At 46.6% G+C, this 21776-nt stretch overlaps 3 protein-coding genes and 1 non-coding gene across 6 annotated transcripts; 1 reads left to right on the forward strand and 3 right to left on the reverse strand.

Moving 5' to 3' along the window:
* Nucleotides 403-488, reverse strand: TRNAY-GUA. The gene is given in 2 exon segments: nt 403-438; nt 452-488. It is a non-coding gene; the product is annotated as a tRNA-Tyr (tRNA).
* Nucleotides 3194-7107, reverse strand: LOC8074713 (gamma-soluble NSF attachment protein). Its single transcript, XM_002448496.2, has 9 exons — nt 6946-7107; nt 5666-5733; nt 5493-5577; nt 5244-5402; nt 5031-5168; nt 4646-4724; nt 4352-4431; nt 4113-4242; nt 3194-3589 (listed from the first exon to the last, which is right to left on the reverse strand). The coding sequence occupies exons 1-9, from the start codon at nt 6993-6995 to the stop codon at nt 3491-3493; spliced, it is 888 nt and encodes a 295-aa protein (XP_002448541.1). The 5' UTR covers nt 6996-7107; the 3' UTR covers nt 3194-3490.
* LOC8074715 (transcription factor PIF1) lies at nt 14089-15916 on the forward strand. 3 transcript variants are annotated; one of them, XM_002447063.2, is made up of 6 exons: nt 14089-14309; nt 14477-14597; nt 14681-14746; nt 14841-14906; nt 15116-15379; nt 15610-15916. In XM_002447063.2, exons 2-6 carry the CDS (start codon nt 14511-14513, stop codon nt 15691-15693), a joined length of 567 nt encoding a protein of 188 aa, XP_002447108.1. In that variant the 5' UTR covers nt 14089-14309; nt 14477-14510; the 3' UTR covers nt 15694-15916. The 3 variants fall into 3 exon arrangements, with proteins under 3 accessions (XP_002447108.1, XP_021319610.1, XP_021319609.1); XM_021463935.1 differs by having other exon boundaries at nt 14110-14309; nt 15116-15386; XM_021463934.1 differs by having other exon boundaries at nt 14110-14309; nt 15616-15916.
* LOC8066793 (LRR receptor-like serine/threonine-protein kinase FLS2) lies at nt 16269-20376 on the reverse strand. The gene is made up of 2 exons (XM_002448498.2): nt 17103-20376; nt 16269-16991 (listed from the first exon to the last, which is right to left on the reverse strand). Exons 1-2 carry the CDS (start codon nt 20320-20322, stop codon nt 16645-16647), a joined length of 3567 nt encoding a protein of 1188 aa, XP_002448543.1. The 5' UTR covers nt 20323-20376; the 3' UTR covers nt 16269-16644.

Consider the following 21776-nt stretch of genomic DNA (forward strand, 5'->3'; position numbering starts at 1 on the left):
TGCCTTGTTTTCCAAAAATTAAGTTATTATATTGAATTTTTGGGCGTATATATAAAACATTAAATATAAATTAAAAATAATTAATTATATAGTTTATTGTAATTTGTGAAATAAATTTTTTGAGCATAGTTAGTCTATAGTTGAATAATAATTGTCAAATACAAATAAAAGTGTGACATTAGTCGAACCTAAAAAAAATTCCGCGAACTATGACATAAGCTAGCTAGTATGATAATTTCAAGTGAAGAGGGTCGAGCTGCTCATGACGGTGCCATAAGCCGCCAAATCTGACTAGCAGTGAGCAGCCGAGAAGTGTGATGAGATGAAAAAAAAAATATCCATAAGCCGCCAAATCTGACTGAGCAGTGAGAAGTGTGATGAGATGAAAAACAAAACAAAATATCCGACCTGCCGGATTCGAACCAGCGACCTAAGGATTTAACTGCGAATACTACAGTCCTCCGCTCTACCAACTGAGCTAAGGTCGGTTTTGGACTAAGCATTTTGTGTATATTATATCATGGTTGGAAGCACCATATATTCAACTAATCATCACAGAAACAAGGCTAGTGGCAAAGCTATACTCCCTCCATCTCACAAATAAACGCAATTCTAGCAATGAATCTGGACATACATAATGTCCAGATTCATTGCTAGAATTGCGTTTATTTGTGGGACGGAGGGAGTATATGTATTCTTATGGGTACGCATACACCCATTGAAAATATAGAATACTGTGAGTAGAATCAAATTTTTATCATGATTATGGCTCAAATTATCATGTCTATAAGGTAGGCGTACATGACTATTATGCTTCATGTTCGCATACTTTTAAACTTTTTACTCCTGTTTAATGAAAAACGTGTCATCGCATGGTCACCACAAAAAAAACATTGTGCTCCGGCAGTGCCTTTGAACATTGGTGTTCGCCATCTAAGGCCTTGTTTAGTTCCAAAAATTTTTGCAAATGGACATTATAGTATTTTTGTTTATATTTGACAAATATTGTCTAATCATGGACTAATTAGACTCAAAAGATTTATCTCGTAAATTATAGACAAATTATGCAATTAATTATTTTTTATCTATATTTAATGCTCCATACATGCATGTTCCGCAATATTTGATGTGGCAGGGACTGCTTCGTACACATGTTTTAGCTTAGGAGACATCGAGCGAAGAAAGAAAATAGTAGATGCTACCGCGACCACGATGTGAGAAAATGGAAACGATTGGATCGATATGGTTAAAATGCAAGCATGCCATGATAGGGCCAAGTATGTGCGTAAACCAATTTTGCATTTTCCGAATGATTTTCGTATGGAGCTGGTCCAGCACGCAGCACTTGTCACTGTCATCTGTACCGTGTACATCATCCGGTTTGTTTCTTTCAGTGAAAAAGGAACCGCTCTACTACAAGCACGGATGCCCACATTTCGCTCGAGCCAGGCAGCCAGACTGCGCTCGTAAACGTGCTGACGGCGAGCTCCGGCCGGTCACCGGTGGAACGGTGCGCCACGGGCACGGCCGAACGCCGCCATGCATTGCCTCGCTCGATCGTTCTGCATCCGGCGGCGATACGGTGTAAGTGTAAGCGGCCGCGAACGCGAACGTGAACGCGCAGCACTGAAGGCGGGCGTGACGTGCCGGCGGGACACGGACTTTCCGGCCGCTGTAGCGTCCGGCTGCACGCCATACGCGGCCACGCACGTCGCCTCGGCCGAACGACACCGATCAGTCTCATGTGCCTGCACCTGCACGCGTGCACCGCCGGAGAGTCCCGTGACCTGCTCCCGCCCGTGAGGCGCCAGATTCGGCGTTCTTGGCGCCCGCGCTGCGCCGCGTGCACCGCCGCGTTCGCGCCACACCCCCAATGCCCAAAGAGACACGGGAGCACCCGTTCCCTACCCCGGCGCTCCACGCGTTCCCCCGGCCATCCCTGCAATCAAGCCTACAACCAGGGTATAAAATCTGCCACGCGCGGGCACATGCAGAGCACAGGCGCGATCGAGCTCGCGGTGAACATCGATAACTATCACTGTACTCGATCGACAGCAAACACGGCAAAAAAAAAAAAAGGCCAAGGTTCTGCAGTCTGCTGTTGCTCTCCTGCTGGTGGCATCGCTGCTGCTGCTGCTAGCCCCTTGCGACGGCAGGGAGCTGAAAGCGAGCGGTGCGGCGGCATCGGGCGGTGCCGCCAACGGTGGTAGTAGCAACGGCAGCGAGGAGAAGGCCACGGGGTTGCCGCTGATCCCGCCGCTGCCGGTGCCGCTCCCGCCCGTCGTTCCTGGGCTCCCTCCGGCTCGCGAGTCCGATAAGTCTCCGTGACCGTGCGCGGGCTAGGCTAAGCGTGGGCGCGGCTCCTGCTCATGAGCCCAACAAGTTCATGTCTTTGTCATGTACCTTTCGTGGTTTCTAGCTACCTTGCATTTTGTGTTTTGTGTGGTGATGTAACAAAATGCGCGTCAGAGAGTTTGTGCTTTTGAGATAATCAGAGTTTGCGTCGTCCCAGAGCATTTCGTTGATGTACACGGACCTTAATTAATCCACGTCTGCTGTTCGCATCTATTGATGCTATGCCCTGCGTTGTAACCACAAACCAGTAAGCAGTCATAACTATGCACGGCTCGTCTGCATCGTAAGGATTGGATCCAACGTGAGGCTGTTCGATTGAAATCTGCCGACCATTCAACAGTATTTTACACAAATTAGTTAACATTACTTTCTGTTATGATTTATCAGTCAAACAAACATTACAATATTTAAAAGCAACCAAACATAAACTAATTTTAAAACTTAGGCCCTATTTGATTTCCTCTTATAAACTCTAGTCCTTATTAAATATAGACTATTTATAAAATTTAATTTGTGTGATGACTTTTTCAAATCTAATTAGTTCATAATTAGATATTAAATGTTATAGTTACAAATATGCTAAGTACCTATTAAACTTTAGTCCCTCTAACCAAACACCCCCTTATTACATGAGCGGTGGCTAATTAGTGAGATGAATCTATGAATCCTAATTAGCTTATGTGGTACAGTAAACATGGTCTAATTAACTGAAATCGGTTACCATTTCGCCACCAAAATTTTTGACATCCGATTTTAACGAATTAACTGATTGTCCAGGCCTACTTCCGAGGGAAGCACGGGCCACTTGAGTCACTAGCTCACTGCACAGCTACAGATGTATATGCTTGTCCAATTTTTATACATCATGCTGGATTTGCAAGAATCATATAGCACAGGGCACCATACACATATCAATGAAAAAGTCTCAGTAACACCAAACAACCACTACAGATACAGCAGATTGAGCCCTACAAATTCCATGTTATAGATATAGATGCGGGAATGCTGCCCACAAGTTTGTATATAACTCGCATAACTTCTTTTTACAACTGTTCCCATTCCCGCTCACCGATGGCAAACTATGAGTGTCCCCTCGCTCGTTTGCTCTCTGCGTCTTTTGGCTCGGGAGATTGTTTTAAGTTAGGTCATCCTCGTCCAAGGATTCCTCGCCATCATCAGCTTTCTTAATGGCCTGCAGATCACCTGTCGGTAGCTTCCGTGCAAGCCTAATTACCTGCATTAATGTACAGAACCAACTATCACCACAAATCCCAAGCCTAGACAGGCACCAACCAAGTAGTATAGAAATACAATCAGGCAGGCAAACACATCAGAATGAATGAAAACTGTTCTTGACTAGAGAATATATGGGATGATTGATGATGCGGCAGTAAGACAAGTGCAGAAGTGCTAAACGGAAATACAGTTAATAAGGGTTTCTTCTCTCATAATATTGGTTGTATGAATAATGAAGGCTCCATGCACATCACTGCTGAAATCGGTGAACATCACAAACAGAAGATACACCATTTGTGCAGATCACTACACAATGCAGCATGACTTCCCAATAGATTCAAGGCTCCTTGTGTATATGGAGATTAGAAAGAACAGTTCTACAAATGATATTCCTAACTCCTTGTTCGCCATTTTATGGAGATGCAACACCAGATGGCAACTTCTGATCCATTTAGACACTATACCATTGCTGATACAATTCAGCATGCATTGCTTTTTATAGAGGAAATGAAAAGAATTACCACATGGTCAAGGTGATTGAAGGCACTTGATTGAGCAATGCGTTTGATTTCTTCCGCATCACCTTCCTCATAAGCAGACAATAGTTTTGTTGCGCATCGATTCTGGTCACTATTGAGGAAGGCTTGAACCCTGTCAAATGACAATGAAAAGTTTCCGTTTATGCTTCATGGTTTGATGGGGGGAAAATAGCACATGGCACAAATATAATTATATAAAATTTCACCAATGTACAACTTACTCTGAGCAGTCATTGTAGCATTTCTGAGCTTGCTGAAAGTCATGTGCATAAAGATAGACGATGATCGCACTCAGATAAGCCTGAATGCCAGAAACAAATTTTGAATCAGACAAGTTTTGTGTTCAAGACATTCATGACTAAGCAAGTTTTGTTTTCAAGACATGATCACAGATAAAGCTGCAAGATACATATAATGTGCTAATTTGTAAAGATCTCAATTCAATAATACACATGGAGTTTCTGAATAATTATGTAAGAACATTTCAGTTATCAGTTAGGAAAAAAAAAAGATACCTTGCATTGGCTATTGATGGCATTGCACTTATCAGCAGATGAACCAAGTCTTAAAAAGAAGGCAGCGGCATCTGAATACCTGTCCAATGGACAAAGATGGGGGTGAATTGTAATACGGTCATGTCAAAAGTTACTTGCAATGCTAAGTGATAACCTATCAGTATACAAGAGTTCCTAGGCGTTAGGTTCAGAAAACAATTCAAGGTGTCACTTTAGGCCCTTAATGTATATTCAAAACATTGAAGGTGTCACTTACTTCACATGTAAGAACGATGAAGAATGAACATCAAAATGTTCCAAGGAAATCATGAATGAGATAGCATAGAGATGCAAAGGTGAGGCTATAGATCGAAATTAATATAAGCAAGCATCAAGGTGATCTTACTTCTCCATCTTGATGTACAAAGCTGCTGCAGCACGATACAAGTCAAAAGCCATCTGTTCCTTCCCATCTTCTTCTAGAACTGAACAAGCCTCATCATACATTTTAATAGCTTCTTCTGGAGATTTCTCCTCCAATGCACTGGTTTCATAATATTATGTTTAGAACATGAGCATCCATAATGTCACAATTGTAGGAGGTGTCATTCAAATTTACCTGGCACCCTTTGCTAGAGCATCGGATGCAGGTTGTGACCTTCCACATTCACGGTATAATTCTGAAGCTCTGTGATAGAAATCAGATACTTCATTCCAGCGTCCAAGATCCTTTGCTAAAGCAGCAGCAGATTCCATATGCTTAGCAGCATCCCATGGTCTATGACATTAGCTAAGGGTACACTAGGTAATTGTATATTGATATGAAAAATGAAAATACCAAAACTGCACAGAAATTTCTGAAGGATACGAGGAGATCATTTCCTGTCCTTTTGAGGCCTTCTCAAACGCATCTTTTGCTTTCTCATTGTCCTTTCTGAACCTATAAGCAATTGCTTAAAGAAGAAATGAACTTCACTTATATACTCCCCAGTGAACGAATTGCTATCAGGAAAAATAAGAAGGATGGTAAAAATCACCTACCAGCTTGCTCATACAAGGAAGTAGCGCTTTTCCAATCAGCATTCCACCTTGTAAAACTTAATTTTGTTCTGTAAAAACAGGTATGTTCAAGAAATTTTGAGAGAACATGCTTTACATATACAATTATAGGTTGCTGGAACAGAACTTTTTAGGTGCCACATTGATAAAAGTAATAGAAGTAAAAGCAGGAAAATCAGCAGACTTACTATGCAGCAGTCAATCACATACTATAAGAAAAGAATTTTTCAATGCTAAAGATAAGACCATACTGACATATTGTCAATAAGGAAACCAAATAAACTCTGAACTTATTGAAAAGCAGCTCCATTACTCCCCCCTGTACAGTTTGCCTCTTCAAGCAGTGTACATCAAGGTATCCGTTTTGAATGAACTAATAAATCTTGTAGAGGCAATGACCAGTGAGAGGTCAACTTTATACAAGACAAGGACACAAGGTGCTTTTGTTTGTCATGTCATGTACCATTTGAATAAAGTGTAGACTGGTCCAAGCTAAAATCTAGATAAGATTGATTCGGCACAGCATATACTCCAAAGCAATGCAGTTACATGGCCTTGAAGCTACATCGCATAGCCATTGCTGAAGTGGCATAGTCTAGCACAAGGAACGGTACATATTCACCCATGTCTGCAGAGGTGTCAATCGAAAGGTAATGCAATATGATCTAGTCATCTAGGGGAGTGCAACATCAGGAATTCCCCCCGCATTTTGGATCTAAACGAAATTGCCATCTTATTGCCTTTTCGTGCAGATTTGGAATGTCCCTGAGCACAATTCGACCAAATTAGCATAAAACTAAGTTACTAGGGGAGCTTATAACCCCTCTTAAAGTGAACCCGGAAATAGGTAGTGCTGTAGGGGAACTACTTCAAGCCTACATAACTACTACTCGAAGGTTGAAGCTTACTCTACCAATCAATTGAGATCAGTTCGTATGCAGGATCCCGAAACCAACGCTATGCCTTTGGACGAAGTTTGAAACTTCATCTGACAGCAAGACTAGATCTAGGAATGCCCTGATCGCTCAAGATACATCCACACGAAAGCTCGACCCGATCGGGCTAAGAATTACAAATTGGTGGGATCTAATTCGATTCACTACATGCCCAGACAGCTCGATTTGTGGACCTAAACGAAATGAAATCTCCATTCTAAAAGGGAAGAACACACGCGTCACAGCAATCGGGGTCGCTCGCGGGTCAAACGAAGCAAGAGAACTCGAAGGAAACTGCAGGCGGCACAAGAGAAGTGTAGGGCTCACAGTTTGTCGGCTTTGCTCATGAGCTTGTCGGGGTCGGAAGAGCTCGCCATGGCCGAGACCGCTGCCTGCCTCCTCTTCTCCGCTCCGCTGCCCAGATTCCCACGCCTGCTGGTTCGAGCAGTTGAGCTGGCACAGCTGCCTTCCGCTGGATGAGGACGGGGAACTGGCAGTTCGTCGAGATTCGCGCAGCGTCAATCCAACGTCTCAATTAGATGGGCCCTTAGCCCCGGCCCAGGACTAAATATGTACAAGAGCGTCATAAAAGCCTGCTTTTGTGTTTGTAGTAGAAGTCCAAGGTTTTTCTCTTCTCCCTAAGGGCAGTCAATATGGTAGAAACTATACACGATATCCAAAAATACCACGTCAGCAAAAATTATTTATAGAAACTGACTCACACAATGATAGAGTCTTCGTCTAATAAATATTAGACTTTTTTCTCTCTCTTATCCATTCCTCTCTTTCTCTCTCTCATTCCTTCCTCTCTCTCTCTCTCCTCTTGTTCTGTTTCTCTTCCAAACTCACGAACGCAGAACACACGCAGCGGCTATGGCCTAAGCGGAGACCGCACGGGCGAGCGCACGCGGCGTGCTAGCGAGCACACTGGCGGTCAGCAAGAGAGCGCACGCGCACAGCGGCACAAAGAGCGAGCACGAGGAGGATGGCCTGCGCACTGTGGCCGGCGAGCGCAGCCTAGGCGGATGGCACCGGCGAGCGCGCAGCGGCCACGAGCACAGCCTGGCGGAGGCACGAGGAGCTTCGTGCGGCCCGTGAGCGCAGCCTAGCGCAAGCGTGGCCTGTGCGGCGGCTGACGAGAGCAGCCTGGGCCCTGGGCAGCGGCATGCCCTTCGCGGCCGGAGAGCAGCCTGGGCGTTGGTGCGTCCTGCGCGGCGGACCACCCTTCGTGGGCGGTGAGTGCGACATGCGCGTGCATGACTTGGGCGCGGTACCGAGTACGAAGAAACTACTCGTTTCTCCCCAACGTGAAAACGACGATTTCTTCCTGCATCGTTGCGAGCGTCGACGCCGTTTCTCTCTGAGGAAACGGTTTTCTCAAATATTCTTCTCTTTCTTCATTAATTGGAATGCCACGTCAGATTTTTGCTTAGTTGGCATGATATTTATTAGAGATAGAAACTACCATTAATAACCCATTGGAACTGCCCTAATTTCCTATCCTTCTATAGCCTATCTTCAATTGGATTAATCTTAAATGAAAGTTAAATCATAATTAATGTGTCTCATTCTAAATCTGGAGTCCCGTGAAGTACTAGCAGCACTTGTGCTCGTTGCTGCTAATGAGGAAAAGGTCCGGTTTAACACAACTAATCTTGACTAGAAATTAATTTTGTACAAGGCCAATGCTATATGTTCTTAACTAGAAGAATGGTAAACAACGCGCATTCCTCTCTATCCCATGGTTTGTGCCAAGGAAAAAAGATCAACAATACCAATGGTGGGGGCGGTGGCTGACGGGCAGCCAGAGGAGGAATTGAAGAAGACTAGTACAAAAAACAATTGGGTGCTCCCTTCCTCACAAACACTTATCCGAGATAGACAGACTCCTTAAACTATGGAATAGCCATATCAGGATTTAAGTATCTTATATCAACTTAAAGCTTTATTAGTTTACTCCAGCTATTTCTGAAAACATATAATTCCCTGTTAGTCTTGTAAATTCCTCGATCCGCCGTGTCTCTCGTGTATGTGACGTGCTGCCGTGCATGGTGGCGACGGCGTCCTTTGTCGACGACCTGTGCGAGGATAGGCCGACGTCCTTGCCGGTGGCCGATGTTGTGCAGGGCAGCACGGTGGGTCGTCGTCGTCGCCACTACCGTAGTAAGCTCGCTGTCCTACGTCCCTAGCGCTGACTAGTCCAGCACCTCGATGATGGAGCAAGGACGTACGTGCGGCAGCGTCAAGAAACCGGGAGGTGGCCGGACGATCGATGGGCTAGCTAGCGGCCGCAGCTGCTACACAGATCACATACTAGCGTACGTGCCGTGGAGCGCGAGGTTCCTCGACGCCGGCGCCGATCTGCTGTCCGCGCACGGCGCACGCAGCCGTACGTCGCAGCGGCAGTACATGGGCACGAAGAAGGCGTCCGCCGCGCCGTGTTGTGTGTCCGCCGAGCACGTGGCAATGCGCGTGCGCCAATGCTGTTCGTGTTCCTCTGGCCTCGATCGCCCAGGCGTTCTCGGTGTGGTGCGTCCACCGTCAACGAGAACATGCACAGAGTGTTGCGCGCGTCTTGCCGCGTGCGCGCCCGGGCGCGTGCGGTCCGGCCGTTCGGACGGAATCCCGCGTCCGGCGCACTCCCGCCCAAAATTTTCCCGCGTCCAGCAGTTGTATAGCAGAAGCTGTCCATTCTACAGGGCCCACTTCATCCATATATTCTCCACTTTCATCAACAAAATTTAAAAAGTCATAGCTTCTAAACTAAATATCTAAATCAAAATCCGATTACACTATAGTGTTTCTTATAATAAATCCTTCAAAACAAGATCTTACATGGATATATTTAGATAAAATTTTATTAATAAACACTTATCTTATAAAGATATAACATTTTTCTTTATGATAGACAATGTTCTAGGTTTATAAAATAAATGTTCTATCTTCGTAAAAAAATGTTCTCAGTTTAAAAAATAGTGTTCTAGTTTAGATTCATGAAACTGATATTATAATATTTAAAATAAATAAATAAATACATTATGTAAACAAAAAAATAAAATCTAGAGCAAAGCATAAGGAAAAAACATGTAATAGAGAAAATTTTAAAAGAACATCATATGGATAGTTTTAAAACATCCTAAAAATAAACTATAAAACATCACATGTGTACTAAACTGAACATCACTAAATACACTATAGAACACTATTAAATACATTATGGAACATCGTATATATATTACGTGAACATCACTAGATATATCATAGAACACCACATGTGTACTAAGCGAACATCACTAAATTCACAATAGAACATCACTCAACACATTATAGAACATTGTATGTATACTAAGTAAACATCGTTGAATTAACCACAAAAGAACACTTAATGTATTATAGAACATCACATATAATTAAAAAAAAGATTAATAACAAAAAAAATTAAGAAATAAAACATGAATAAAAGAAAACATAATTAAAAATTAAAAGAAAAAACAAAATCAAAAGAAAAAAATAAAAAATAGAACATCAGCACGTGAACATCAAAGAAAATAATAATAATAAGAAAAAGATAAAATATACAAAACAAAGGATAATATAAAACAAAAAATGAAAATAAAAATAAAGCACAAAAAGATAGAAAAAGAATCAAATGGAATATAAAATAAAAAAAGAAAAAGGAAAAAAATTAAAGAAAAGAAACAAAGAAAGATTAAAAAATAAAACATGAATAAAAGAAAACATAATTAAAAATTAAAAGAAAAAACAAAATCAAAAGAAAAAATAAAAAATAGAAAATCAGCACGTAAACATCACAGAAAAATAATAAGAATAAAAAAAAGATAAAGATACAAAACAAAGAATACTATAAAACAAAAAAAGAAAATAAAAATAAAGCACAAAAAAGATAAAAAAGAACCAAACGGAATATAAAATGAAAAAAGAAAAAGAAAAAGAAATTAAAGAAAAAAATATAGCAAGAAAAATAAAAAGAAAAAAGAAAGAATAAAAGAGAAGAAAACTAACAGCAACGATCGGGAGGGAAAAAAAAGAAACATAAAAAGAAAGAAAAAAAAAGAAGAAAGAAAAAAAGAAAGAAAAAATAAAAAAGAAAGAAATAAAAAAGAAAACATACGTACCTGTCAACCTCACGCGCGCGGGAACCATCGGACGGGGTCTCCGGTCCGAACGTTCGGACCGGAAGATTCCCGCCGTCCGTCCGTCCATCCATCAAACAGCCGCGCGCGGTGTGGGACAATGTGGGAGGCACAGAGAGCGTGCATGCGCTCTCTCGCATCGCACGCGTGCGTCCCCAGCTAGCCATGGCGGTCAGCCAGCCGGGCGGCCCACACTGCGGCGGCAGATCGAGCAGGCGCACGAGTTCTGCATCAAACCCGACGCGGCGACGTCGCATCAGGTTTAATTTGCAGCCTCCAAACTGACCGCCGATTCGACGAGCAGGTGAAGCGTAAGCGCGCCCATGCATGCGGTGGCACGCGGATTCCCAGCGCACGGATCTGACGGGCGGGCGAGGACAGTTGGTGGATGAAGCCAAGGCACTAGAGTCGGAGCCGCCGGTGGTGGTCACCGAACCTGGCACGCACGCATACATGCGGCAGGCCACCATCTAGTCAGATGATTCAGATCATGCGCTCTGAGACGGGCTTCTGACCCGGCGACCTTTGCACGAGACCTGGGCGCCCTATAGCTTAGCCTACATCTAGTCCTATTATGATCTAGAGCTACGACTCTATATACGCCCAATGTTATTATTTATCGCATGCAGCCTGCGCGCGGTTGCATGCATCTTGGTTGGGTTACGAAAGCAGCGACATGGCGGTGACTGCCTCCTTTGTTCCCTTCCTGCGCCTGCCGAGGCCTCGCCATGCCTGCCGCCGGCGTCGGCGTGCAGTGCATGCATGGGCCTGTCGTGGACGGTCCCTTAGCTTTTCCCTCCGATCCGGCCATTGACACATATATCCCCCTAGCTAATACGACTCTCTCCGAATCCTTTTTTTTTTTTTCTCCATGCTCCCCTGCATCGCATCGCGTCGCGTGTTTTGCGGGGGGAGGAGATGCATGATATATGAGCGGAGGAGATTGGATTATCTGGTCGCAGCAGCTTGTGCTTCGCCATGCATATACATCCTGGACCGCTGCTTACCGCGAGGGTCTTTTCGTGAACAGTGCATGGGCCGTTGGTTGTTTGCATTGCCACATGCAGCGTGCGTCATGGGCAGATCGATCCCGTATAGGTGTTCGGATATTACCGAAAATATCCAAACAAATTTACCAAGAAAACCATGAGCTCGCACTTTGATATACTAATCCAGTCATCCTCTATACGATAGGAGATACAATCAACTAGGATTGGAGTTGCAACTACAGCGTGTTTGTTTCGAGTTAAAATCTGATTCTTGATTGACCTATATACTACATGGTGTTTGCGAATGATGGACAAAATCACACAATGGGTGAACGAAGCGCAGCTGATTTTGTGTGGTGGGTGAACCGACGCTTGGCGACTGTGGCTACATAAACGCAGCTCAATTCTTGGGAGAGCAAAAACAAACACAGAACAATATGAAGATCAAGCTTTTTTTTGAAAGAACTGGAGGGGCCGCAGCCCCTACTATACAGAAATTAAATTGAGTGAAAAAAGGTACAGAGTACAAAAGATTACAAACTAGGGAGGCTCCAAAAGCGAGTAAATCAAGAGACAAAAAAAAAAGAGACAAAGAAAATAAAACAAAAACTAAGAAACAAGTCTATTCTAAGCTTTGCAACCATTGATCAAAAAGAAAGGAGAGCCCCTCCTTTACTCTGAGTCCCACGAGTTTGGCCTCCTTGAAAAAATGTTGTTTGCAAAATTTGTCAAACCCCATTGATTCGCTTTGAAAATGAGTTCATTCCTGGCAGTCCAAATGACCCAACAGATAAGTATGATAGCTTCCATGGAAAACTGAGAGCGCAATTGAGTTTTAAACGCATTAAAGTTTTCAATTATTCCTCCATGGGACCGTTTCCAAATCAAACATGCCCCAACAGTCCTGAGCAAAGGGACAGTGAAGAAAAAGGTGTTTAGTGGACTCTTCAGTACCTGTGATGCATATCTCACAATTGTAATTGTCAAGTTGCATCTTTTTTCTTCTGAGTATGTTTCTCATGCTTAACATTATCATATTTTCTAGCAAATCCTTTGTATAGCAATTAAAAATTGTGAAAGTCTATATACATGCCAATTAGGATTACTATTTTCTAAAAAATTGATTTTTCAATCTTCAACTTGCATGTTCGTCGACTTTTAAGGTCAAACTACGAAATCAGTTAGGACTCGTTCCAAATATCAAATTTGGACTGGTTTCAAAGATGGAATTCTATTTTTAAAAACAATCAAAATCGGTATTAATTCATAACTGATTTATTTAATACTATAAAAAATATGAAACTAGTATCAACTTTTTAAAAATGCTATCTATATATTAGTCTTCTGTTTGGAGTTATTTGGATAATAAACAAACAAGATCAAAATAACTACAAATAAAGCACCAACATAGAGATATTAAGAGGTAAATTGGACTAACCAAAATAGTTAAGGGAGTAAACTAAATCGAATGTAGTTTTGAGGGTTATCTAGATATAAGAGATATTTGGACGTAGTAATTTGAACCTTTTATTTTTAGAAATAGAAAAGTGTTTTTATTAAAACTAGTCAAATAACTAAATTTGTCCGGTTCCGACATTTGGACGATGTTGAGTGATACGATGCCATTTCATAGTTTAGGGTTGAAAATTGAACTATCGCATATTGAATAATGAACCTAACCATAGAAATAATAATATTCAAGTTCTTTTTCTTGTTTCGCCTTCAAACTTGATCAAGGCCACATGTTGATTTATTCCAAATCTACTGGCTAGTGAACAGACAAGCACTGTGCTTGTTGAGTACTTTGCAGCAGCAATAGGTTCAGACTTGCGGTGCAGCATGGTCTCTTTATTTGCACGTCAAGTTTCAGCCATTCCTTGCTCAAGAAAAAAGTTTGAGCCATTCCCTGGGAAGGTAGGTGAGACGACTGGCCAAATGCAAATGGGCATGCTACGGTCTTGTTTAGTTGCGAAAAGTGAAAAGTTTTCGGTACTGTAGCAATTTCGTTTGTTTGTGATAAATATTATCCAATCATAGACTAAATAGGATGAAAAGATTCGTCTCGTGATTTACAGTTAAACTGTGTAATTAGTTTTTATTTTCGTCTATATTTAATGTTTCATGCATATGCCACAAGATTCGATGTGACGGAAAATTTTGAAAACTTTTTGATTTTCAGAGTGAACTAAACAAGGCCTACATATAACCGTAGGCTTGCTACCGTCAGAGACTCAGATACATGGTATCGGGTTACAGTCCAAACAAGAAATTCCAAGGCCGGTGAAGAAAGATAAGGATATATAGGTACAGTCACCCAGTCCTGCCATGACGCAAAAGCTTATAGAAATCAGATGGCATAAATACTATGCAGGGCGAAAGGTTGGTGGGTCGAACGGACAAGGCCATCAGGTCATCGAGAAAGCTCTCATGCTCCCCCATTTCTAGACTAGCCTAGGGCTGGACCAGTCAGGCACGCAAGTCTCAATCGATTCATAAGAGGAGGAGGCCATGGAGGGATCCGAGTAGAAGGCAGGCACCGCAAACAACGGTATGCATCGCAAGGAGGGAAACATAGCTTTCAGCCGTAGCTTTTAAGTTTCATATATGTTTCAGAAAGTTTGATCATCCCTCGTTCGTTTTTTTCAAACAAGCTTTGATCATCGTTCTTGTTCAGAATCAACTTCTTAGCTCTTAGATGCATTTCGTATCTTGTAGTTAGAAAGCTGGTGAGCATAACAATCAAGAGCTCATGGAAGATGGCAGTGCTCCAAGACGGTCTACTCCCCCCACCACCCGCAGAAGCAGATCTGCCGAGTTCCACAATTTTTCAGAAAGGGTAGGTTGTTAGATCATGCATATATTTTGACGGATCATGACCAGTTGTCGGAATTTGATCTCTTTTGTTTGGAACATTTGTAGAGGAGAAGGGATAGGATCAACGAGAAGCTGAAAGCATTACAGGAGCTTCTTCCAAACTGCACCAAGGTATAACATGTGCATGTGCTGCATCTTAATTTTAATTCCACCATACCTCTTCTGCTTTTTTCTTTTCGTTTGATCTCAGAATATCTTGTTTCAGACCGACAAAGTTTCGATGCTAGATGAAGCGATCGACTACCTAAAATCCCTTCAGCTACAGCTTCAGGTACTGAATGACATCATATCATATGCACAAGTTGGTTAGAAATTGACATATTTATTTTTCTTATCTTCCTCTCCTGCATCCTTTCCTGTTTTTATTTATTCAGCCTCCAGATCTTATCGGTGCTAGAATAGTATAGTCTGAAGATGTAAACTGCCAATGCAATTCATCCATGGACGTTCTGATCATCACATTGTCATATATGCACACAGATGCTGGTCATGGGGAAGGGAATGGCACCGGTGGTTCCTCCTGAGCTGCAGCAATACATGCATTACATCACGGCTGACCCTGCCCAGATGCCTCCGTTGCGCCCCTCCGGCCAGCAGCCCCGACAATTTCAGATAACTCAAGCCAACCCCCAGCAGCGTCAATCTAACGTCGAGTCGGATTTCCTGAGCCAGATGCAGAACTTAAACCCTTCTGAACCGCCTCAGAACTTCCTCAGGCCACCGAAATTGCAACTCTATACGTCGGTAAGAGGTTCGAACTGCATAGCTATCATGGTTAATTTTAGCCTTTTCTTGTCTTTGGTTTTCTTTTCTCTTATTTCACACATTTCAAAATTTATTTTTTTTTATTTGTGGAAAATGATGGAAGTTTAAGCTGCTAGATTAGGGATAGTTCAGGTGCTAAAACTGCCAGCTTTTACTTGAACAGTGCTAGCTACTCATCATGCCTTATGAGAAGTTCATCGCTGATTCAGGAACAGAGGGGTGGCCTACCTAGCACGAGCCAGAACACTGGCTGGATTTCTGGGAGGAGTTCCTCGTATAACTTCATGGAGTGATGTGCTCCGGATGACAAAATTTGACACCGCACGCGTGCAGCCTTGAACTCAAAAGAGAGCGTTCAGTTTGGGACCTGCAGCATGGTTCACCTGAGAGAATTCCGTGTATGTGTAGTACTAGTTAACTAGCGAGCTAGTTGTGTTGTTAAATAAAACGTTGTCTGTGAATCTGTGATGCTGCTCACATTTTGCTATCTGAATCCTACCGTTCAATTCCCCTTCATGTTGTGTTCATGCAAAGGCTGATAAATGGCGTGTGTATTTATCTATGCAGTAGCGTGCTACTGTTTGCTTTTTTCCTGATAGTTAGAGGAACATGGTTAGTTCAAAACCAGTGCGTCACAAGAATAGTATTATTTGCAGTTTCAGCATGCAATCACAAAGTATTGCCATAGCCAAACTGTCATTCTCTCCATGCACTCACTCTTCAGAGAGAGAGTTTTCAGGGACATTCTTCTCCCCACCAATGAGCTATTGCCGGCAATTTGAGAGACACATCTGCCTCTGGGTCTGAGAATTCACATTATCATGTTTTGATGTGATGGACACTTTTGTTCGCATCCAATCCAATGAGATGAATAATATATCCTGCCACCACAACTTGGCCGAATCTTTCAGCTTCCATTCTTCTGCGTCTGCAGGTAGTATGTTGCGGCACTGAAAATGAAGAGTCAAAAGCAGGACTTCTGCTACCACTTCATGCCCATACCGTCAGGCAGCATGGGCGAGACTGATCTCAGTGAACCATTCATAGGGCACATAAAAGTCCCTATATTATTGTAGGCTGGAATCTAGCTCTATGCTGACACTGAACAGATTAGCATTACACGTGCAAACATGAGCAGCCAAATCTGTGACATTTTGGCGTCCCGTCCGTGCGGCAGGGTTTCTCCCTATTTGCTTGATTAGATGCTGCTGCACGAATTTCAGTTCGTGTTTTGCAGCAGGCATCTAATCTCCTCCACACACCTTGCTCATCTTCAGCAAGGTTGAAAGCACGCTGTCCATGTCAGGCCGGTCCGCCGGCTCGAACGCGGCGCACGACAGGGCCAAGCTCAGCACGTCCACCGCCGTGGACAGTTCGCCCTCGGTGACCACCTTCATGTCCGGGTCCAGGACGTCGAGCACCCCGTCGAGGCCCCTGGAGATCGCGTTGTCCACGTACTGCTGCAGTGTCAGTGGCACGCCATTCTCCTCGATCGTCCCGGTCGGGCGTCGCTTGGTGAAGAGCTCCATCATCAGGACGCCGAAGCTGAACACGTCTGCCTTCGGCGACACCGTCCTCATGTACGCAAATTCTGCGTGATTGGATTTGGACACACAGAGAAAACGTTTTTAGCAGGAGTGCCAAGAACTTGCAGAAATAGCCACCTGAATGAAATGGTGCTAGAGCACAATGTAGATTATACCTGGCGCCATGTACCCGACGGTGCCCCGGAACGCCGACGACGTCGCCGACTGCGCGGCGGCGTCCGTCAGATGGACGCCCAGCATCCTCGCCGTGCCGAAGTCGCTGACGCGTGCCTCCCAGTCGCTGTCCAGGAGAACGTTCGACGGCTTGACGTCGCAGTGCACGACGGGGAAGTCGTACCCGGTGTGCAGGTACACCACCCCGTGCGCCACCGAGACGCACGCGCGCAGCCGCTCCGGGACCGTCCACCGCTGCGCGTCCCTCCCCGTGCCGTGTATCTCGCCGTCGAGGTCGCCGTTGTCCATGAAATCCAGGACCAGAGCCTTGATCTTGCCGGGCTCGCACGCGTACCCGACCACGCGCACCAGGTTCTTGTGCCTCAGGCGGCTCAGAGTCGCGAGCTCGGTGAGGAAGCACTTGTCGGACTTGGCCGGGAACTGCGCCAGGTTGAGGCGCTTCACGGCGACCACCTTCCCGTCGGGCTCGACGAGGACGCCCTTGTAGACCGTGCTCAGGTTGCTGCTACCGATGACGTTGCCTTCGTCGAACGAGCCGGTGGCAGCCTCCAGCTCGCTGTAAGTGAACTTCCTCAGCTCCGGCACGACGAAGTCCTCCGAGAAACCGGTTGCACGGGTAGAGCCTCCCTTCTTCTTGTACCTCCGGTAGCCAAGAAAGAGAATCGTCACAAGCAGCAATAGCAACAGCACCGCCAGCACCAGCAGCACCACTAGGACCACGAGCCCTGTCCTCGAGAACCCCTTCTTTCCGGCGTGGTGGCAGGGAGCGAGAAGCTTCCCGCCGCAGAGGCCAGCATTGCCCTGCAGGCTCGACATGCTCAGGTTGGAGAACACGCCGGAGTCCGGCACGGGACCCTCGAGTTGGTTCGAGGAGAGGTTCAGAGACCTCAGACTGGTCAGGTTCGCCAGCGCCGCCGGTATGGCCCCGGTGAACGCGTTCCGTGACGCGTCCAGCGTCTGTATGTTTTTCAGTGCACCGATGTTTGAAGGGATGTCGCCGTCTAGCTCGTTGCCGGAGATGTTCAGGCTTGTGAGGACGTCGAGCTGAGGGAAGAGGTCGGCAGGCAGGGCAACGGTGAGGTTGTTGGCGGAGAGGTCGAGCGAGTAGAGGTTCTTGCACCTGGCTAGCGTCGCCGGGAAACCACCGGATAACCGGTTGTTGGACAGATCGATGGACTGGACCATCGCGAGGCCGCCGATCTCGGCCGGTATCGGGCCCGTGAACATGTTGTTCGACAGGTTGAGGTACATCTGCAGGGTGCTTAATTTCGCGATCACCGCGCCGGGGATGGCGCCGGCGAGGCGGTTGTGGGACAGGTCCAGCATGAGGAGTTGGCCGAGGTTTCCCACCGCCGCAGGGACCGTGCCGTTCAGCGCATTGTTCGACATGTCGAGGAAGGAGAGAGACCGGAGGTTGGACACGGCGTCGGGGATCGGGCCTACGAACCTGTTCGACGCGACGCTGAGGATAGTGAGCTGCCGGAGCCCAAAGATCTCGTCGGGCAGCGTGCCTTCTAGGCTGTTGTGCTGCAGCCTGAGCCCCTGCAGGGACGACATGTTGGAGATGCTCTTCGGGACGCGCCCGGCAAAGCGGTTTCCCTCGAGCGGCAGGGTGATGAGCTTCGTCAGGTTGCCGATCTCCTCCGGTATCTCCCCGGATAGAGCATTAAACTGCAACTGCAGCAAGATGAGCTCGCTAAGCCTGCCGACGCGAGGGCTCAGGCTGCCGGTGAAGCTGTTCCAAGCCAGGTCTAGCGTCCTGAGGTTGCTGCAGTCGAAAAGGTCTTCCGGTATGTCACCGGACAGCTTGTTGTCCCCCAAGGACAAGAAGTTGAGGTTCTGTAGTTGGCCAAGGCCGGCAGGCAAAGGCCCGGAGAACTCGTTGAACGCCATGCTCGCGTTATACAGCGAAGTGCAGTTGGTAATGCTCGCCGGAATTGGGCCAGAGAGCGAGTTGGTGTCAATATTTAGCACTTGAAGATTCTGAAGTGATCCAATATTCGCCGGAAGAGGGCCCGAGAGGGAATTGTCACTGAAACTCAGGTATGTCAGGTTGACGAGATCCATCAGCGATGCCGGCACCGTTCCGGTGAGCTTGTTGGCGTGGAGCATCAGTTTCCGAAGCGACCGTAGCTTGCCAAGCTCGGTCGGGATGGTCCCAGTGAACTGGTTCTTGGACAGCACGAGCGAAAGCAGCGACGTGCATCGCCCAAGCGAGCGGGGAATCTCCGACGAGAGCGCGTTGCTGTATAAGAGCAGCACCTTGAGGTTGGTGAGTTCCCCGAGCTCGCTTGGAATCGCACCAGTGAGGCGGTTGCTGTACATGTTGAGCGTGGTCAGGTTCTTGCACCGGCCAAGCTCCGGCGGGATGGCGCCGGAGAACTGGTTCTCAAACATGTGGACAATATTGAGACTCGAGAAGTTGCCAATCCACGAAGGGATCGGGCCGGAGAGCTGGTTGCTGCTGAGGTCCAAGGTCTCCAGCTGCGTGAGCTTCGCGAAGGACGGCGGCAGCTCGCCGTCAAGGTTGTTGAGGGAGAGTATCAACTCGTTCAGATTGACCAGATCACCAATGCAGTCTGGGACTGCGCCGGTGAGGTCGTTGTTGAAGACGCTGAACTGTGTCATCGCCGAGCAGTTGCAGAGGCGGCTTGGGATGCCACCGCCGAGCGTGTTGTTGCTGAGGTCCAGCACCTGTAGGCTCCCGAGTTCACCGAGCTCCGGAGGGATGGCGCCGGTGAAGCTGTTGTCGCCGAGGCCGAGTCCCTTGAGCTCGTCAAGGCGCCCGAGCTGCGGCGGGATGGCGCCGCCGAAGCGGTTCGACGTGAGGTCGAGCATCCGGAGCGTCGTGATGTTGCCCAAGAACGGCGTGAGCGTGCCCCGGAGCCCAGTCTCTGCGAGCTCGATGGACGTGACGTGGCCGGCGCCGTCGCAGGCCACGCCGGTCCAATTGCAGTGCGGCGGGAAGCCACCGCCACCGCCGCGGCCATTGCCTGTCCCCACCGTCCAGCTGGACAGCGTGCCGTTCGGGTCGGCGGTGACGGCCTCCTTGAACGCCAGCAACGCCTCGAGATGCACGGACTCGGACGCGTCGGGGACGGCGGCCGCCGCCGGCGCCGCCAAGACTAGCACCGCTATTGCTAGCACCGCAGCGACATTTGACAGTGGAAAGCAAGAGCAAGTGTTCTTGCAGGATGCCATTCCACTTGCAATTTTACTATCTCCAAGGCACCATGTGATCCAATGTGGACTCTGACGAGTGACAAGCTTATAAAGACGAGCGCGGAGGCCGTGCCATCGCCATCGGCTACGGAGTGAACTGAAGTCAATGCATTTCCCATCGGCGTCAACCCGCGACGGAAGAGGGCGGTTTGACTTGGCATGTGGCGGGAATTATGCGAGAGGACGGGACCATGTGGTACGGACGAGGCGCTGCAGACATGCGAGCGATGCAGTGGTGAGACGCCGCGGTACTGTGACTGTGATTGCTCTGCAGGTATTCAGATACGGCTGCCGTGCCGACATGCTCGACGTGAATGGATACCGGAAAAAAACGCCAAAAATTCCTGCCAAACACTCCGGCGTGCGGCAGCTAGCGTCGTTTTTTGTTTAGCGTGGGCCACGAAGAAGAGATGAGGCTTCACCGTTTCGCTGCAGGTTGCAAAAGTTGAGTTCTATCAGTTCATCCTTGTGTTTGATGAGTTTTGAGTTCGGATTTCAGATTCAGGAAAACGTTAGGATGAAGTTCTGAACATTTTCAGTATCAGTGAAGCAACGGTGGGAGGTATTGGATGGATTTGCCTAGTCGCTTGCAGGAAGCATTGCCTATGTAGTCTGCAGGTCTCATCCAAGTTAAAAACGATGGTCGTCCTTGCAAGACAATTGTTTCTGAATTGCGAATGCGGCGATGTTAGCTTTATTGCTTCGTCGCAAAGCATGGATCACTCTGACCTCTTTTCCAATAAGAAACAATTTCATGGGTGTACAACAGGGTGGTCAGTAATCAATAGGAGCAAAATGCATCTTCTCATCTATCTAGGTCGCAGGGAAGACTTCGCAAAGGTACAAGGACAAGGCCCCGCTGGATATGCAGCATCACTTGTTCGTTGGACCATTCAGAAGCACGTACTCATGCTTGGCTAGAAACCAGGGCGATGGCCAAACTGGGCCCATGGTCAGCACCAACTTGCCGATGGGAAGGAGTGCTAGTTGGCTTCCACTGAAAACATCGTCTACTTGGTATTGACAACTCATGTTATTCTCCGATTCTCTCCGCTATCGATCTCACGTAAACAGAAAAAGCCTCCCGTGATGAAAGCTGCCGCGCCTGATGACAGATATCGCGGGCAGCTAGTATAGTGGTGTGGAGGCAAGCACTAAGCAGTAACCACCACGAGTGGCACTGAAGACGCACGAGCTGAAAAAACCAGCTCAAGTCACGGGCTCCGTTCAGACTTTAAACAATCCGGAGCCGTGCGCGGATGGTGCAAGGACGGGCGCACGCGATGCGTGCGTGGATTTTCGTCTCCAGCGACGCCACGGCGCGTCGCGGAAGGGAATCGCTTTGGCTTTTGGCATGCGGCCATGCGGGCGCGGGCGCAAGTTATTGCTTTGCTGGACGCTGCATGCAAGTTCGGCGCCTCCTGGTCCTGGCT

The sequence above is a fragment of the Sorghum bicolor genome, chromosome 6 (assembly GCF_000003195.3).
Source record: "Sorghum bicolor cultivar BTx623 chromosome 6, Sorghum_bicolor_NCBIv3, whole genome shotgun sequence".
NCBI classification, from domain to species: domain Eukaryota; kingdom Viridiplantae; phylum Streptophyta; class Magnoliopsida; order Poales; family Poaceae; genus Sorghum; species Sorghum bicolor.

What these genes read in the sequence shown, in the direction of transcription:
- LOC8074713 (XM_002448496.2), bottom strand. Translation starts at nt 6,995, where the DNA reads ATGGCGAGCTCTTCCGACCCCGACAAGCTCATGAGCAAAGCCGACAAA. An exon ending in TTCCTTGTATGAGCAAGCTG is followed by an intron (nt 5,578 to 5,665) that starts GTAGGTGATTTT and finishes TTCTTCTTTAAG; the next exon opens with CAATTGCTTATAGGTTCAGA. An exon ending in CCATCAATAGCCAATGCAAG is followed by an intron (nt 4,432 to 4,645) that starts GTATCTTTTTTT and finishes TCTGGCATTCAG; the next exon opens with GCTTATCTGAGTGCGATCAT.
- LOC8074715 (XM_002447063.2), top strand. Translation starts at nt 14,511, where the DNA reads ATGGAAGATGGCAGTGCTCCAAGACGGTCTACTCCCCCCACCACCCGC. An exon ending in TTCTTCCAAACTGCACCAAG is followed by an intron (nt 14,747 to 14,840) that starts GTATAACATGTG and finishes ATCTTGTTTCAG; the next exon opens with ACCGACAAAGTTTCGATGCT. An exon ending in AATTGCAACTCTATACGTCG is followed by an intron (nt 15,380 to 15,609) that starts GTAAGAGGTTCG and finishes TCGCTGATTCAG; the next exon opens with GAACAGAGGGGTGGCCTACC.
- LOC8066793 (XM_002448498.2), bottom strand. Translation starts at nt 20,322, where the DNA reads ATGGCATCCTGCAAGAACACTTGCTCTTGCTTTCCACTGTCAAATGTC. An exon ending in CGTCGGGTACATGGCGCCAG is followed by an intron (nt 16,992 to 17,102) that starts GTATAATCTACA and finishes CCAATCACGCAG; the next exon opens with AATTTGCGTACATGAGGACG.